This window comes from Melanotaenia boesemani, chromosome 24 (assembly GCF_017639745.1).
Source record: "Melanotaenia boesemani isolate fMelBoe1 chromosome 24, fMelBoe1.pri, whole genome shotgun sequence".
Lineage (NCBI taxonomy): Eukaryota > Metazoa > Chordata > Actinopteri > Atheriniformes > Melanotaeniidae > Melanotaenia > Melanotaenia boesemani.
Genome location: NC_055705.1, coordinates 4959967 through 4979785, shown reverse-complemented (window position 1 = coordinate 4979785; position 19819 = coordinate 4959967). Strand labels below are relative to the sequence as shown.

Genomic DNA, 19819 nt, shown 5'->3' with positions numbered 1-19819 from the left:
ACTGACTGCAGGCCGGACCACAGACAGAAACAGACAAAGAGGCAGTGTTACCGGAGAGCAGCACTGATACACAAAGAAGAACAATTCAGTGTAGGCTGCAGCTGCAGGAGGCTCAGATCCTGTTTTAGACGTTCTCAGGTCTGATCAGAGCCAGCTGACGGAGGATGAGGTGGAGTTTAGCTCTGTTTACCACAGAAAACAGTCCAGATGCAGCACGCTGCAACACCAAACTCATCACTGCCCTGGTCTGAAACTTTTAAGCTTCATGACTTATGAGTTTGAAGCTCAAAGTCCAGATTTTCCACCAGCCACAAGTAAAAGATGTCCCCCATACCGCAGCTGCTGGACGTTTACAGGATGGAAGGAAAGACTTCTTCTTCATCACAGACACCGCGGCCGTCTCAGCCAGGATTTATACACAATTGTCCCTTCACTGTAAAAACCACCCCAGGCCCTCCTTCCTGCTCCTGGTTCTGATAAAGGTTCTCCTTCCTGCTCCTGGTTCTGATAAAGGTTCTCCGTCCTGGTCCTGGTTCTGATGGAGGTTTTCTTAGCTAGGTCATTATCTTATGAAGTGGTTTATATGAACAGTTTTTATAAAATGGACTGATGTGGATCAGAAAATAGATTATTTTTAACTGGACTTTAATGAACTGGGATGAACTGTGTCTGTAAAAGTGAACTGGCGCTGCAGAAATCAAGCTGAAGGGAATCGAACCCTAACCCCTAATAAGTGTAAAAGAAAATCCGCCATCCTACGATGGGTTTAAAAGTTGTTTCTAGACCTGAATCGTTGAGTCCTGCTGGTCTGGTCTTTGTTGATTTACTTTAAAGTTTACTCACTGTAGTTCCACCACTAGCACCAGAAACTAGACCAGGTACAGGAGCAGCATTGCCCCCCGCCACCCCACTCCAGACCTGCTGCTCTCAGTCTACTTTGGACTTCAAACTACCATGAAAAGGAAAAGCCGTAGTTCCCTGGTATCTAGAGGAAAAAGTACTGGGTACTTTGGGTGGAAAGCAGTTTTATATGAGCATGCTGCAAGTAGAGTCAATATGTGATGAGAACCGCTTGTTTCTTCAAGTTAACTCAACTAATCTATTTGAATGTGAAACAGAGGCTGCGGTTAGAGAAGAAGGTGGTTTTATAATAGAGAAAATGTTTGCTGCAACAACCAAACAGCAGCTTCAACAGGCGAATATGCACGTTTCACAGGTGAAGAGGTGGAGAACTGGGAGCTACAACCTGAAGACCTGATAAAAACATGTCGTCATCTGGACGCTTTCACAGCAAACTCTTCCTGCTGCTGGTCTGGCTGGTTTCAGGTGAGCCGCTGCTTTCTGCATCCCAGCATCTAAACTGGGTCAGCGTCACCTGGCTGGCAGGACATCCATCCATCCTCATGCAAATGAGAGGCGGAGAGCGTGGCGTGAGTCAGAGCGCAGAAAGTAGGCCGAGTGAGAATCAGAGCGACTCGCAGCACACGCAGAAGCTCTGGAGCCCAGAGGCTCGGATATAAATCTGCACAGCACATCCAGATGTGTGCTGAGAGGCAAAGATGGAGGACGCCAGCCAGCGAGTCACCACGGACGAGACGGCTCAGCAGCTCAGATCCAAAAACCTACGCCAGACTCTGGTCATCTGAGCCCGGATTTAACCCTCCGGATCACTTTCATTTCCTACCCTTTCTGGTCATTACAGGACAAGAACGTCCTCTTCCAAAAACTGCTCTAAAACATTACAGATCAATATTTTCCCTCTAATGGCTCAATCGACTTCACTCCTACTCACAGCTACCAAATATGTATTTATTATAATTAACTGAACTATTTAAATGCCTGTTTGACTACATTATATCAGCCTAAAATCTACTAAAAATTAGTAAAACCACTGATTTTCCTCTTTAAACAAAGCCCCCTCCCGGTGTGTTAGATGGAAATAACTCGTGTCGTTTTCATAAACACTGACATCGTGTGTTCAAACTGTTTGGTTTATTGATTTGGTCTGAAGCTGATTGAACATTCTGAGCTAAAAGAAGGAGAACGTAGACCTGTTATTGTTTTTATGGCAGTTTTCGTGAGATGACTTTTTTGTCGTCTAATGACCTGAACAGGTAGTAAATTTGTCCCCAGAGTCAGAAAAAGTCATCATGTGGGGAAATGGAAGAAAAATGGCCCAAACTTTGGCGATCACCTCCGTATCCCTGCTGCTTTAATCTGATCACACCGATACTCGGGTTGGAAACCGGCCATGAGAAATGAGCCGGACTTGGATTAACGGACCGCTGTGTGTACTTCACTGGATTAACCAATCACCACACATCAATGCCGTCTCATCTGGAAAGGTGGAGAAGCACCTCTTACACTAATCCTGGGTTTCCTCATCAGGATCAATCCATCAATCCCAGAGATGGTTCAATCATCTGCCTCATGCGGGACCAGAACCACAAAACCTCTGGTGGATGAAAAATAATAGTACAAGAGGAAGAGGTGATGGCTTGCCTCCAAGTTGGATGTTTCACACAGATTCCAGCTCCTCTAGTTCATCAATAACCGGTGACTATGACTTACTGAGGGGTGTGGGCGTGGTCCCCTTTTCTTTATTTCTCTTCTTTTTATCACTCAAAAAAATCTTAAAATGAAATAAAAAGTTCTTGAGTAAAAAAGAAAGTTTCTTACTGTTTGCCTCTAATGTTGGAGGTTTATTAAGTGTTCTTGTCTTTGGCTCAAACGCAGCCACATTAAAAGACCTTGCAGGTATTTAGTCCTTCAGGAACCTCCGGCTTCACAAGCTAGATACCCCTATCCTAACTCTGCAGCCGGCCACCAATCAGCAGAAGATACAAAGCCACAAAGCGATGTGCTTTGCAGGCTGAAACAATCCTCTTAGTGCGCATCCCACATATAACACACAGCATCATCTCCTCTCTGGATGCTGCTCCGTTTCTACGGAGACCGACCATCCATCCCCATCCATCTGCAGCTCCTGTTCTGATAATATATCACGTTGTAGTTAAGAGCCCTTCAGACATAATCACATCCATCTGGGAGTCTGGTGGCAAAGATCAATGGAAACCTGATATATTTACCACAGCTTTTGATACTTAGATGAAATATAAGGCACGGGTTTGTGTTATCCTGCATGCTTTCCATCTAGTTTCTTAAAAAAACAACTAAATAAAATAAATGACTGCAAGAATCCGGAATCCGACACTGAGTATTTGCATGTAAAACTCGTGTGTGTAGTGGAGTAAAACCCCGGACACAATTTGACCGTGTAGGTCTGGAAAAGTCGCGGATTGTCGGTGCTTCTGGATGTAAACACTCACCTTCGATGGCGATGACATGCTCCCGGATCTGGTTCTGCAGCAGCGGCTCCTCCACCCGCTCCAGCAGCTCGTAGATGGAGTAGATGTTCGGGTGAACGGACTCGAACCTCTGGATCTCGGCTCGGATGGCGGCCGAGTTGGCGAGGTGCTGCTGGTAGTTCATCCCTGCAGCCCTCTGCTGATCCCCGCGGATAGAGGAGGACGGCTGGGGGGCGGTTGTGGAGAAAGCTTCAGAAGACCCAACGCTGCTAATCTGAATCTGTACGTGTATAATCCAGCAGAGACGGTTTGACCCTCCTCTACATCCCTGGAGAGTTTGATCCGAGCGATGCCCCCAGCGGCGGCCAGGCGGCTGCTACTGTCCGGGGAAAGCAGCTGTTCCCCGGCGCGTCGCGCTTCCCAGCTCCGCTGCGGCGACAGATGTGCGGCAGGCGGAGCACCGCTCCCCCATATCCTTACAGTCCGCCAGAGAGTAAACAGACACTTCCTCTGATTAAAAAGAGCTTGTACGGTCACTTACAGTCATACCTGACCGGACCAGGAGGATGACAAACGGCCTTGTTGCTAGCTGGCTAAAGCTAGCTAGCTGTAGCTTCCACAAGCCGGGGGCTGGAAAAGGGAAAACTCGCTGCTTACCTGGCGAGAAAGTCCGCCTCACATTAGGACAGAGCCGGGGGTTAAAGCCGTGGAGAGGGCGGTGAAGCTGTCTTTGGTAGTGGAGTAAGAGAGCAGCTGCTAGCAGCCTGGTTAACACTTCGTGGTGGGTAGTGAGGATGCCTGCTCCCGTCCTTTCCTCCCTACGTTGTTTTGTCTCTGCTCCGGGACCAGCTGTGCGAAAAGCGCAGAATATCCTACTCCGTTCGGGGTTAAACCCCAGCAGCGGGGGCCAGCTGGTCGTACTGGTCCGTAGAATGAGTCCGTGTGTTAGGGACGGGGTGTATTTTACAGGTATGTCGGAGCGGTTTCCACTGTCCCGTGCGGTCAGGTCGGTCCCGTGCAGGCTGGAGCCATAGGATCCCAGCCGGGAACGTCATTACCGTGAATGTGTTTCCTCCGGAGAGTAAAGTCAAACGCAACCAGCCGGGAAGTTCCGGTTACGGATTTCAAAATTAAACCCCGGCGTTTTGTTACAAACAATGAGACGTTTAGTTTTTTATGCTGGTAGAAACTGAGTGATAAAACAACCAAACACAGTAAATTAGCAGAGAGCCCATCTAAAAGGGTTCAGAATGACCAAATATTCACTGCTAACCTCTTTAGGACAGTTTCACCCTGATATATTTATACGTTTGTATGTTAATAAATCACTACAGCTCATTCCTTTTTTTTTTCCTGCAGTGCAAATACAAAATTAGCTGAACGTGACTTTTATGCAGATCTGAAAAAGTGGAGACCAAAATGGGTTATTGGGTCTGTTTTAGCTCTTTAATCTGGCTTTATATATATGGTGGCTTACATTCAGGTCACATAGATTAAAAGTAAGGTTGAGATTAGGTTTGCTTTTTAGCCTCACTTTAGATGGCCGGCTCTACAGCAGGCTCTTTTAGCTCCCAAATTACTCTTATTTATTATCACTCAGAACTTCTATTTAAACTAATGGAGACACATACAAATCGGGAGGGGTGGTTTCAGGCTGGGCTAAATGGGTACCAGTTAAAGATCCATAACGAACAAGCATTGCATGTTTGTCTTTGAAATTTTCCATCCTTTTTCCCTGCTGTCGACCCTGAGACCTCACATCTGTTCCAACTGGTTCATACGCTGCCCCCTGCTGGTTACTCTCATACTGCATCTTGTGACCAGGTTGATTTCTGAGGACATACACAAATTATGCTTCAAACACAAAATACTTTAGATACACGCATATACGTAATTAAACGCAGGTATGTGTATGTGTGTGTGTGAGAGAGGGAGGAGGTGTGTGTGTGTGTGGGGGGGGGCATGAATAAGGGCATTTGTTTTGAAAAGTCAACCTCTTGTCTTCCGGTTTTACACCACGCTGTTGCCGCGTGCTTACACTCTTTGCTCTGTCGCGCTCAGGAAGATCGTTACTGCGTTGCTGGTGTGCAAAAACCCGCTCTGCCTTTAAAAAACTTCTTTTTCTCAGATTTCTTTCTAAACTTTGTGTTAAAGGTAAGAAAATGTAATTTTCTATTTAAAAAAAGGTGAGTATGTGGTTGCACCATGAAATAAACAGGCTTTCCATCTGGATAAGATTTATTGCCAAAAAAAAAAAAAAGCATCATTGCAACAAAGAAATAATCCACCAAACACTCCTTTCCTCACTTTTCTGCTCAGTTTGTTTATCATCACTTCAAGATGAAACCACAACTGAAAACATAACAGAGCAAATGCTGCACATGTATTACTTTAAGTCTGCAACTAAAACCACATAAATAGGAAAATAGTCCATATTGCCCTCATGCTCCTGAACGCAGCATGAAATACCTGGTCCTGTGAGTCTGTGAAAGGTGATCTCTGCTCAGTCCAGCCCAGCTCTACTGTGTAGAAGCGGCTACTTTCTCTCCATCGAGCAGGAAGTAGTGCACAATGCCGCTCTTCTTCTTCCCACTGCTCGTCGCCTTGATGCAGCAGTCATGCTCCCCGACCGTGAAGTGCGTCTCTGTGCCGTCGTCCACAAACTCACCCTGTGGATGACCAAGAGAGAGATTCAGGACTTCATGTGTCGTTAGACTGACATTTCTATACAGACTGGAACACCTAAAATAACCACAAATACAATATTTACACAAAATACCTGATTGAAAATCAGCTGTTAACGCTGCAGTTAAAATCTTTAAAAAAAGTGGTCCTACCGGTTTGAAAAGCTGTCCTTCCACCATTGGACTATGGATCAGAGTGGGATGAGAGCTGGGATTGTATGTTACTCCGTTTTTATTACTTTATTCATGCAAATGCATGAAAATGTTAGTGAATTAGATTTTTCTGCTGGTTAGACTAAATCTGACTGCAGACACACAAAAAATTGTACTTTTCTGGTCTTTAGTGAAGCTTCTAACACGTGTGTCAAACTCAAGGCCCGCTGGCCACATCCGGGCCATGAATGAATTATCTTTGGCCCACAAGATCATATCTAATCACTATCAGAGCTGGCCCGCTGATAGAGCGTACGCACCACCATAACACTGCAAGTCCCACAATGCACTGCATCTGTACGTCAATCACGGCCCACAAGTGAGTACCTCGCTCACTAGCCGCCTGATGGAGCTGCTCACCTGTGTCACCCTCTCCCCACAAAGATGGCTAAAGGAAAGTGGACTTTATAAACAGAGTCTGTAGCTGTGTCCCAGTCCAGGGTCTACACCGATGTTGGCCACCCCTGGTCTACACCTTCGGAGTGCAACTTCGTTGGCTACATACGTCAGAGTGGCTCCGAGCCCTGTCCCATGTGGGAGGCTGCTCTGAATCCACTCTACAGACCTACACTCCTGCCTGTAGGCTGCTAGTGGTGGAGCCTTCAGCCTCTTTTCTCCCAGAATTCATTGCGTATGAGATGATGGTGAATGAGCAGCAAAGCTCTGAAGAGTTTTAGATCACCTCACTTTAGTAGAAACGTAACAAAACCAAGTATTTTAAAACATGTTTGTTAAACGGTGCCATTAAAGTTCTGTAATATTTGATATTCATGGATTTTAAGGAGTTAATGAAGAATGTACTGGCTGGAAAACAACAGAGCCTCAAATAGTTTTCTTTTTTTTTTTTGCATTATTACTCAGTCGGTGTTAACGTTCACTAAAGTGGCCTATGATATGCAAATTTAGTCATTTCAGAGGTTTAAGGGATTCAACATCCTACGTTGCTGCTGTGGCCGTCCCACTTCACAAACGGTAAGTGGCTTCGCGGCGCACAGACTAGATAGGACACTCTGTAGCCTACGTAGGACACTCCATAGCCTATGTAAGAAACTCGGTATCCTGCATAAGACACTTCGTAGCCTACGTAAGACACTCTGTAGCCTGCGTAACACACTCCGTAGTCTATGTAGGACACTCCGTGGCCTGCGTTCCGAAGTGTGTAGACACTGAATTGGGACATAGTTTACGGTTGTGGATGTAAAGCTGTGTGTTCTGTGTGGAGACGATGAGGGTGAAATAAAAGAAAACAACGTAAGAAGCTCCATGACAGGTACAAGCATCTGGACAGGAAACAACGGCTCTGAAAGGTGTGTTACACACACACACACACACACACACACATATATATATATATATATATATATATATATATATATATATATATATATATACATATATATATATATATATATATATATATATATATATATATAGGTTTTATTCCTTTTTTGTTGTTTTTTCTTTTAATTTAATTTAATTTAATTTAATTGGCAATAACTAATATGCTCTGTTAGTTCCAGGTTCTATATGTAGTCAAGTCTGTTCCGTCCAACGTCAGACTGGTCACCACTCAGAGAAACTGTTGAAGACACCAAGATCTCCATGTCAGACCCTCCAGGTCTCAGTCAGCAGGTTAGATGTTAAAGTTCCTGACAGGCCAGTTAGAAACAGACTGAACCAGTGTGGCTTGTAGGGAAGGTTGCAGGAGAAAGAAGAGCATGGCAGCACGGCTTAGGCTGGAAAAGCTGCATCTGGAAAAACCACCAGACTTCTGGAACAAGGTCCTCTGGACAGACCAGACCACAGTGGACATGTTTGGTCCTTAAATACCTCATAGCAGCTGTCAGCACGGTGGTGGAGGGATGATGGTCTGGGCCTGTTCTAGAGTCAGATGTGAGTCCATCTGTCTGACAGATAAAGCCTGACTGGAACTGTCTCATGCAGCAGGACAAAGATCCCAAACACAGCAGCAGATCTACACCAGAACCAGGTGTTGACCTGGTCCAGTCAGAGTCCAGACCTCATCCTGACTGCAGGAACCAGACCTGCTGGAGGGGGAGGAGGTCTCTCCTCCAGATGCCCTTCTACTCACAGAAAAAGAATTTCTAAATGGATATCTGACCCAATCACCGTTTTTTGTGACGTTAAATAAAATGATGAGGCCTCCCCAGCACTGCTACGGGACACCCGAAAGGCCGTCCTCAGAGGTGAAACAAGGCCATGTAAATAAACAACGTAAAACTCATAAACTATTAGACAAATAGATAATCATAACAAACACCCTGATTTATACAAAGAACAACTTGATTTACTTCTAACACCAGAAGCTGAGCGACGTCTCTGTATGAACATCACGTTATGAACACCAGGGCTGGACGCCGCCTTCTCACCAACTAAAAGCCCGACAGGCATCGGATCAAAAACTCCGAGTAGAGATAAAGCCGATGCAGGAGTATCAGCACCAATGGAGATAAATAAATCGTTCAGGTCATATTAAAGATATTTATATTACTCTGTATTTGTGGGTGATGAAACTTTAATGTCAAAAACGATATTTACCAAAAGTTTCAGCTAATGATGATTAAATGCTAGAAGCTCCTCTAACAGTGTCAGAGACAGGCAGCAATAAATAACCTGGTCCACACGGTTTCCCTGGAGTCTTATAAACATTACCGAGTCAGTGTTTAATTGCTGCTAGAGGCAAGGTTCTTCACCTTCTGCTTTAATACAAGCTTCAATTTGTCCAATTCGTGTAAAGGACAAGGATTCGCTGAACTGTGCATTCATCCATTATCTGTACCGCTTCGTCCATTAAGGCTCGCGAGGAAGCTGGAGCCTAATCCAGCATTTAACAGGTGAGAGGCAGGTACACCTGGACGGGTCACCAGTCCATCACAGGGCCAACACAGAGACAAACAACCACTCACTTCTAGAGAGAATGTAGACCAGATAACCTAACATCATGTCTTTGGACGGTGGGAAGAAGCCGGAGTACCCGGAGAGAACCCACGTGTACACGGGAGAACATGCAAACTCCACAAAGAAAGGCCACTGTTCGAACCCCAGCTGAGGCTCAAACCAGTGACCTTGCTGCTGTGAGACCGTGGTGCTAACACCACACCAGTGAGCAGCACATCTGCTTCCGAACTTTTAAAACAGGAGTTGTTGAGAAACATACATGCAGGCCAATTTCTCTTTTATCTGTAGACATGAAAATATTAGCAAAAATTCTAGCCCACTGGAGCGTCCTACATCCTCAGCAATCTTGGAAGATCAAGCTGGGTTCATTAGGGAGAGGCACTCCTCTAATGTTTTTACAAGGATGTGGGAAAAACCAATGTCCCTGAATGCAGCAGGAAATTTGTGCCGATGTGTGATGAACTAATGTCCCTGAATGCAGCAGGAAACTTGTGTGGACAAAGGATGAATGAATGTCCCTGAATGCAGCCGGTAGTTCAATGGACGTGGGATGAACTAATGTCCCTAAATACAGCAGGAAGTTGGCACGGGTGTGGGATGACCAGATGTCCCTGAATGCAGCAGGAAGTTTAAATGGATGTGGGATGAACTAATGTCCAAGAATGCAACAGTAGGTTGGGGTGGATGTGGGATGGCCTGACGTCCCTGAATGCAGCAGAAAGTTGGCACGAATGTGGGATGACCAGATGTCCCTGAATGCAGCAGAAAGTTGGCGCAGACAAGAAATGAACTTATGTCCTTGAACGCAGCAGGAAGTTTATGTGGACGTGGGATGAACTGACATCCCTGAATGCAGCAGGAAGTTGGCACGAATGTGGGATGACCAGATGTCCCTGAATGCAGCAGAAAGTTGGCACAGACAAGGAATGAACTTATGTCCTTGAACGCAGCAGGAAGTTTATGTGGACGTGGGATGAATTGACATCCCTGAATGCAGCAGGAATTTGTTGCAGACAAGAAATGAACTGATGTCCCAGAATGGAACAGTAGGTTGGGGTGGATGTGGGATGACCTGATGTCCCTGAATGCAGCAGGAAGTTGGTGCAGACAAGAAATAAACTTATGTCCCTGAATGCAGCAGGAAGTTGGGGCAGATGTGGGATGACCTGATGTCCCTGAATGCAGCAGAAAGTTGGGGCAGATGTGGGATGACCTGATGTCCCTGAATGCAGCAGAAAGTTGGTGCAGACAAGAAATAAACTTATGTCCCTGAATGCAGCAGGAAGTTGGGGCAGATGTGGGATGACCTGATGTCCCTGAATGCAGCAGGAAGTTGGAGCAGACAATGAATGAACTAATGTCCTTAAATGCAGCAGGAAGTTGGCACGGATGTGGGATGACCAGATGTCCCTGAATGTAGCAGAAAGTTGGTGCAGACAAGAAATAAACTGATGTCCCTGAATGCAGCAGAAAGTTGGCGCAGACAAGAAATGAACTGATGTCCCTGAATGCAGCAGGAAGTTTATGTGGACGTGGGATGAACTGACATCCCTGAATGCAGCAGGAAGTTGGCACGGATGTGGGATGACCAGATGTCCCTGAATGCAGCAGAAAGTTGGTGCAGACAAGAAATGAACTGATGTCCCAGAATGCAACAGGAAGTTGGCGTGGATGTGGGATGACCTGATGTCCCTGAATGCAGCAGGAAGTTGGCGCAGACAATGAATGAACTAATGTCCCTGAATGCAGCAGGAAGTTTATGTGGACGTGAGATGAACTGATGTCTCCGTTACGCTGCAGCAGCTGCTTGGATGATAACCAGTAACTTGAGAACAGTCACATGACACTACAAACATTAAATCCCTCAACATCATCACCATCATCATCATCATCATCCTGACAGCTAAACTGAATTTTGTGTCTAGAACACGGCATCTAGAGCCTGAAACGCTGGTGGAAGGTGGATTATTGCTGATTTGAGGTTTATTTTGGTTATTTGTCCTGTGTTTGCTGATCTCAGGGTTGAGGTGAAAGCTATCCTCACCGTTGTTTCCATCTTCTGTCCGTTGCACCAAACGTCCATGGTGTCCTTTTCTGTTGGAAAGAACGAGAGAGTTGTGTTTTTATTGCAGCAACAGCTCACGTATCAGTAATGTTCAGGTAAAAACGAGTCGGTACAATTAGGGCCTGAATCTTACTGCAAGATTGTGGGAACTGCACAAAATATAATCACTTCCCGCGAACCCAGCTGTTGTAATGTGAGAAATTCCTGCGTACAATTCCCGCGTTAATGTGTTAATGTGCAATGAAGTTTTGTTAAAAAGGAAACTAAAAGGAAGAAGAGAACTTCTACTACAGATCCAGCCCTCTCCTCTGTCAGCTCTGAGCTTCCTCTGCTGTCGTAGCGTCGCTCCTGCTGGTAAACCAAACGCTGTCGGTGGATTTCCCGCCGGTTAGTAGAGCGTTAGTAGCACTGATAAAGTTACCGAGCAATCCAGAGGTTCCAGGCTAACTGGCTCAGAATATATCCGGGGCTTGAACATAATGGCGGCGACATAAACCGCACGATTTAATGTCCAGTGTTCGGCTTTCTAACACAGCAGCTGTAAACAGGGACGCACTTTCGGTTTGAAGAGGAAATGAACAGGTTTCTTAAAACTTTATAGCACAAAACTAGCGAGCAAGTCTGAAAGAAAAAACATTTATCCCGTGGTCACGCGTTATTACCGTGTGGAAGAGATCATTAACTTGTGGCCACGTGTTTGGCTGGTTAAATTCATGAAAGAGATGGAGGATCCTTCTAGAAACACAGAGCTACGGTAGCTGCATGAATGGAAAGGTCTGCCAGAAAGGCAGCGAGCTTCTACAGGTACACCTGTGAAAGACAAAGCTGAGCTAAAAGTCCTGTTTTCCTTAATAACGGATGAATCCACCGTAAGTTACACCAAATAACTTATCAAGATGCACAGATTATAAACAGATTGAACCAGCCAGCTTGCAGCTGGTTGTTTCCTCAAATACCTGTCCTGATCTCACCCTGAGCAGATTATACTGCATTCACAGCTAAACTGAACGACTATGCTCACCGAGTACGACCCTGCTGTCCACCCCGTCCACCTGGAGCACCCAGGTCTTCGTGGTCTTGGCCCTGTTGTCGATGAATGTCTGCAGACTTTTCCCGTCTATGTCCAGAGAGTACTCGTAGGAGAACCCGCTGATGGCCTCGATGTTGATGGTGGCTTTAATGTTGGCCTCCCCCACGGTGAAGGTCTCCTTTCCAACCAGTTTGAACATCCAGTCTTTTCTGACGACCTCCTGATGAGGGAACGTGTTTAGGACAGATTGACTCTTCCAGATGTCAAACAACAAAAATGCATTTCTTCTGATAATTTGTTGAAGATATTCAGTTTAATTAAAGGTAGTAATTTCTTAAAAGTCCTCGGCTATTAGTAAAGTTTGGCCTTAACATGTAGTTATTGACTCTTCTACTGAAATGAATTGTTTCTGATACGTGAAAATTTAAAAATTGCATGTATTTCTGAACTACAGAGGTCACCATCGTTCTTCTTGTGCAATGCATTCTGGGAGATTCTACGGATTGTGTGGACAACTACGGAACACAGCAATAACTACAGATCATTAAAACTACGGATCATATTAATAGCTATGAATCATGTGGATAACTACGGATCATATTAATAGCTATGAATCTTGTGGATAACTACGGATCATATTAATAGCTATGAATCTTGTGGATAACTACGGATCATATTAATAGCTATGAATCTTGTGGATAACTACGGATCATATTAATAGCTATGAATCATGTGGATAACTACGGATCATATTAATAGCTATGAATCATGTGGATAACTACGGATCTATTAATAGCTATGAATCATGTGGATAACTACGGATCATATTAATAGCTATGAATCATGTGGATAACTACGGATCATATTAATAGCTATGAATCATGTGGATAACTACGGATCATATTAATAGCTATGAATCATGTGGATAACTACGGATCATATTAATAGCTATGAATCATGTGGATAACTACGGATCATATTAATAGCTATGAATCATGTGGATAACTACGGATCATATTAATAGCTATGAATCTTGTGGATAACTACGGATCATATTAATAGCTATGAATCATGTGGATAACTACGGATCATATTAATAGCTATGAATCATGTGGATAACTACGGATCATATTAATAGCTATGAATCATGTGGATAACTACGGATCATATTAATAGCTATGAATCTTGTGGATAACTACGGATCATATCAATAGCTATGAATCATGTGGATAACTACGGATCATATCAATAGCTATGAATCATGTGGATAACTACGGATCATATCAATAGCTATGAATCATGTGGATAACTACGGATCATATCAATAGCTATGAATCATGTGGATAACTACGGATCATTTTAATAGCTATGAATCATGTGGATAACTACGGATCATATTAATAGCTATGAATCATGTGGATAACTACGGATCATATTAATAGCTATGAATCATGTGGATAACTACGGATCATATTAATAGCTATGAATCTTGTGGATAACTACGGATCATATTAATAGCTATGAATCATGTGGATAACTACGGATCATATTAATAGCTATGAATCATGTGGATAACTACGGAATCATTTTAATAGCTATGAATCATGTGGATAACTACGGATCATATTAATAGCTATGAATCATGTGGATAACTACGGATCATATTAATAGCTATGAATCATGTGGATAACTACGGATCATATTAATAGCTATGAATCATGTGGATAACTACGGATCATATTAATAGCTATGAATCATGTGGATAACTACGGATCATATTAATAGCTATGAATCTTGTGGATAACTACGGATCATATTAATAGCTATGAATCATGTGGATAACTACGGATCATATTAATAGCTATGAATCATGTGGATAACTACGGATCATATTAATAGCTATGAATCTTGTGGATAACTACGGATCATATTAATAGCTATGAATCATGTGGATAACTACGGATCATATTAATAGCTATGAATCTTGTGGATAACTACGGATCATATTAATAGCTATGAATCATGTGGATAACTACGGATCATATTAATAGCTATGAATCATGTGGATAACTACGGATCATTTTAATAGCTATGAATCATGTGGATAACTACGGATCATATTAATAGCTATGAATCATGTGGATAACTACGGATCATATTAATAGCTATGAATCATGTGGATAACTACGGATCATATTAATAGCTATGAATCATGTGGATAACTACGGATCATATTAATAGCTATGAATCATGTGGATAACTACGGATCATATTAATAGCTATGAATCATGTGGATAACTACGGATCATTTTAATAGCTATGAATCATGTGGATAACTACGGATCATATTAATAGCTATGAATCATGTGGATAACTACGGATCATATTAATAGCTATGAATCATGTGGATAACTACGGATCATTTTAATAGCTATGAATCATGTGGATAACTACGGATCATATTAATAGCTATGAATCATGTGGATAACTACGGATCATATTAATAGCTATGAATCATGTGGATAACTACGGATCATATTAATAGCTATGAATCATGTGGATAACTACGGATCATATTAATAGCTATGAATCATGTGGATAACTACGGATCATATTAATAGCTATGAATCATGTGGATAACTACGGATCATTTTAATAGCTATGAATCATGTGGATAACTACGGATCATATTAATAGCTATGAATCATGTGGATAACTACGGATCATATTAATAGCTATGAATCTTGTGGATAACTACGGATCATATAAATAGCTATGAATCATATTTATACAGGTAACCAGCTGGAAAAATAAGAGAAAAATCATCAGTCTTGTTTGACAATCTGAGACAAATTGCTTGAAAGTTTTTATGTGCCATTAAGTACATGAAAACATCGATGTCATGTAATCATAATCAACTTGTTTGTGTGGTTTACTATGTCATTTTACATTATTCTACAATGTGTAAGGCGCTGTAATCTGTAGAGGAAAACATTGATGCTGGAGTGTACGGTGCACTGCTGCTGACAGAAAGCGGAGATCTCTGCAGCAAACATCTGAGTGTTCGTTACTGGCCAGCAGCTTCTAAACAAACAGGTATTTTGGTCGATTCCATCATCTTCATCCATCCGATCGTCCTCATCATTAAGTGTGTTTTCAGTGATTTCTTCATCTTTGTTTTTCTTGTCACTGAGCTTGTTTCACATTGAAAAGGCCAAACAGAAAACATTGAGCCAGTACACTGCTGTATAGCGCAGAGACCGCTACAACCCTTATACGTCATTACCCGGAACGTACAGAACCTAAGCAACAACGGCGCTGTACGAGTGGGATTAACTGTTCAAAATGATTAAAAACTAAAGAGTAGATTATTTATAACGTGTTTTTACAGCTGAAGCAAATGCTTATCAAACGAGGTTTATTGTCTCTAGTAGTCGGAGTTCCTTTTACGAAGTAAGTACCATACGTGTAAACAGCTAAATCTCCTGAAAGTAACAGATCTTAGTAGACAAGGATAGATTAGTCCACCATATCATGATTATCTGGTTAAATTATTGTTATTTATGATTGTATATACATTATTTAAGCTAACACATGGACTCTTAAGTGATGGCTTGACACAGAGGCAATAAACAGGCTGTACAATGAAGCTTGGACTACAACCCTAATTCCAGCAAACATCAATAATGTTTAGATCCAGTTTGTCTCAGACTGATTAACCTCTGTCCATCTTTCCTTCTGAGGGACTCCGCCTCTCTGAAATGCTTCTTTCATACCAGTCATGTTCAGACCCATAAATAGCGATGCCTGTTTCAAATGTCGCCATCCTCATACTTCTATGTATGATTCGCATTGCCATGGTTGTTAAGTCAGTTCCTCCACCGGGGGGCAGTGATGAGTTCAGAGTTCACTCCCGTGAGGAGACTTCAGTTTCAGACACCGGTTAGCAGCAGTAATGCGTCGCAATAAAGTTGTTTCCAACATCGAAACACGCCCTACACACTCACACAGTTGTTCATTAAAAGCTCCCGTCATCTCTACAGTTGTTGTCCTTGTGGTCGTCATAGTTTGTTCTTTTTGCTGGTCACATGTCAGCTATTCTGCTCAACACTGACCCCGCTGTTTCATTTAGCTCTGCCCTCCATCCAACGGATCTTGTGTATAACTTCTGAAGACATGTACAATCAGTGGTGGAAAGGGCTGCTGCATGTGGATTTTACTCATGTTATTTGTATATTTTCCAGTGTCCAGTTACCCGTCCTGGCTTACCATCAGATATTAATGCTGATTAATGAAGAGGGTGGAGTTCTGTAACATGTTAGACTCAGAGAACAGCTGGAGCTGCTAGTTAAAGGACTTAACATTACTATTAAATGTCTATTATTTCATTCAGTCATCCACTAAAATCCATTTAAATAAAAAAAAGGTTGCTTTTTTAGGCAAATATTGTGGGACTTGATTAAAATGTGATCAGTCGAGACTAATTAACTGCAAAGCCTCTAATTAATTAGATTATTTTTTTCAATTAAGTACCACCATATTATAGTCACATCTGTACAAATAACCAGTTACTGCAACCTGAAATTACCTTAAAAGAAAAATAATATATGAAGGACCCCAGAATAAAACCCTGAGGAACTCCACAGCTAACTTTAACTACTTCAATGGGACACCTGTGCTGTGTTTTTAAGCTTTGTTTAACCTCTAAATTTCCCATAAAATAGATCGTTGCAGGTTTGACGTGACAAGCTTATTGTAATAAAAACATATGTGAAAATAACTTAAAATTAAACAAGCAGGCATCGAATGTTGCTGTGAATTGTAAGATCTAACTGATGGGGTTTAATAAGTTATTAATTACAACAGACTTAGTGAATTACTTTGAGTTGCTTTGGTTCTGGAGTCATTGGATGAACAACTCGGACTGTTTTCATTCTAATTTGATGCCATAAGTTCATGTGAAATGTTTCGGATGTACTTTAACTCTTCTGTTGTATACTCCCCAGAGGTTTTCCTACTTTATAAAATGTCCTGATTAGTCAAACCTGTCCAGAAATTCAAAAACTATTACCTAACAGAAAATTTCATATGGGCTCACACTCGATGTCAAAAGCTCTCATGAGAGGTTCAAAGCTGATTTTACTTCACCTGAAGCCAGTAGAAGGTTGGAATCACAAGCAGGATCTCACCTTCCCGTTGACATGAACAATGCGTTTCCCTGTGGTGGTTCCATGGGAAAACTCGATCCTATAGATGCCGTCACTCAGTGCCACCTCCCACATGGCGACCAGGTCTCCACCCAGCATCTCTGACACATGAATGAGGGGAATCGCAGGAGCAGCTGGGCTCTGGTGTTTTCTGGGAGCAGGAAGCGTGCAGGTCTTGGTCCTGTCCGGCTGTGGTGGACTGGGGTGTCGTCTCAGCAGGAGGTGTATTACTGTAAGAGGCTTAAGTCTGGGACTCCACTCACTCTGCCAGGACAGGCTTTGGGTTGTGTGTCAGCTGGCTTTTTGTGTTGAGCTCAGCTGGATTTGCGTACTTAGAGCTCCTACAGAGCTTCCTCGTCTTCAGCTCTCATCAAATAACCGGTATTTTTTTACATTCTAGCAAAGATCAGGCGTCACAGAGACATCTGACTTTAAGATGGATTTCTGACAGTCCGTCGATAGGTTGGTCCTGAAAAGTACAAAAACAGCTCATATTTCCATCATTTTTACCAGAAATCAATTCATATTCAGATGTCCCGAACATACTGGGTCAGTACCGGCGGTCAGAACTCTGCTAACACAAACTGTGATCAGTTTAATGAGGACAAGAAAACTGGAAGAAACTCGCTGCTGAAACTAAACAAAGGTCAGGACGTGAAGGAGAAGGTTGAATAATAAAACAATAAAACCCACTACACTAAGACAGCTACCTAAACACTGGCTGACAGTGGTACAACCATCCCCTTACATAAAAGTAAGTTGTTGTTTTGGCTCCTTTTAAAGCGTGTCTATGCAATGGAAAAGAAAGAAAGAGAGAGGTGTGCCTGCTGAACTTAAAATCTGATGAGGTCTCAAAGAAGAAAGTCAGTCAGATCAGTTACAGGAACACGGAACCTTCCCAGAGTAAGCTACAATAAAGAAAAGCAGAAGAAGAAGCAGCAGCACCCCCCACCAATAAATAAATAAATAAATAAAAATAAAAAACGCTGAAAGGCACTGCTGAAGATTCTCAGATGATAAGAACATTTGTATTATCTCCATGGAGCCGCCTTGCAGCTCAAGGCCACAGGAAGTGTGTGTAAAATGTACCCAGTGTAGTCTTTGGGCCCACCAAGCTTGAACTGCTACCAACTTTCATTTGTCAATACTGTGATTCAGATTTAGAACATAGACAAACAAAACCTGCACACACTGGCCCTGTTTTTTTTCTTTGTTTTTTATATGCAAAAAGTATGTAAGCCAGATATCACATGTGTATCTTTTTACACAAATGCAGTGTTCATTAAGCAGCCATTCAGTTATGAAAGTGTGTTCACGTAGACTTATTCACACACTCCTGTGTTAAACATTGAATGTAGTCAGTAAAAGAGAAAGATTTAGTTTGGGATTTTTTAAATAAATCCATTTTTGAAGCATATTTTATGGTGTGGCATCTGTTCATGCTTCCTTTGTCTAACTGTTACGACTCTCCCCAGGATGTGTTAAACCATAGTGGGGCAGGTTGTAACAAGGGACGACCGTGTGTTTGACATTAACGTACGAAGTCTGTGATATTCTTACAGAGTTTTGAATCAGTGCCTTTTTTTAGTGAACAAATGTGGGAATTTCATATAAAAGTTTAAGAACTGTAGCTCAAAAGTTCAATGAGTTACAGGTGTTGTAGCAAAAAGTGTTACAACCATACCTGGTCTCCCCTACTAATAATGAGTAACTAATTACTCTTTAGATAAAGTAAGTTACTGTGCTGCTTTACTCCGTTACTAGCTAAATGAACACATCTGGGCCAGCAGCTGTGAGCTTCTTCCTGTTTCCAGCAGTGATGCAGCAGGACCTGGGCGGTGTTGTTTGTCTCTGCAGTCGCTTGTAAACATGGTCCCTCGCGGGTTTTTGGACGTGTCTTCTTTGCTTACTCGGCTCCTTCAGTGAAGTCCTCCTGACCCTCTCACAGCTCCCACAAAGACATACCCCCTGGATGTGGAACGGGAATGTGAACGCAACAGTCCTTGGTTTTAGGAACTAGTGTGCACAGCCCTGTTTCCATGGTAACCGTGGTCGTCCGAACCGGCACAACCCTACACACACACAGACACACACACAACTTCACTTGACAAAGAGATGGGGACGATGTCCAGGAATGACGGAGGAAACAGTGGTTTAAGTTGTGTTTACAGTATTCTGAGGATCTGGATTGATCTCTGTTGGTTATGACAGAAACTGATAAAGTGGAAAATTTAAAGAAAAAATGAGGTCCAAGTCCTGTTTTGTTAAGTTTGCTTCTAAACCTTCAATGCTGTACACCTCAGGTGAGGTAGGTGGCGCCTGCTGCGTCTAGGTGGAGCCTGGCAGGCCCAGAGAGATATCTCCTCTATCTATAAACCTAATGCTGTGTGAGA

The 19819-nt window shown here is 42.7% G+C and overlaps 2 protein-coding genes across 2 annotated transcripts in view; both read right to left on the bottom strand.

Moving 5' to 3' along the window:
• Positions 1-4359, bottom strand: part of LOC121635152 (arf-GAP with GTPase, ANK repeat and PH domain-containing protein 1-like) — a 94419-nt gene extending 90060 nt beyond the window's left edge. Inside the window, exon 1 of the mRNA XM_041978228.1 lies at positions 3330-4359. Within this exon, the coding sequence (XP_041834162.1) occupies positions 3330-3492 (163 nt within the window). The 5' untranslated portion in view covers positions 3493-4359. The remainder of the gene's footprint in view (positions 1-3329) is intronic.
• Positions 4360-5584: 1225 nt separating this feature from the next.
• LOC121635756 (fas apoptotic inhibitory molecule 1-like) lies at positions 5585-17867 on the bottom strand. The gene is made up of 4 exons (XM_041979071.1): positions 17409-17867; positions 12211-12439; positions 11169-11218; positions 5585-5977 (listed from the first exon to the last, which is right to left on the bottom strand). Exons 1-4 carry the CDS (start codon positions 17523-17525, stop codon positions 5828-5830), a joined length of 546 nt encoding a protein of 181 aa, XP_041835005.1. The 5' UTR covers positions 17526-17867; the 3' UTR covers positions 5585-5827.
• Positions 17868-19819: the final 1952 nt, after the last annotated feature.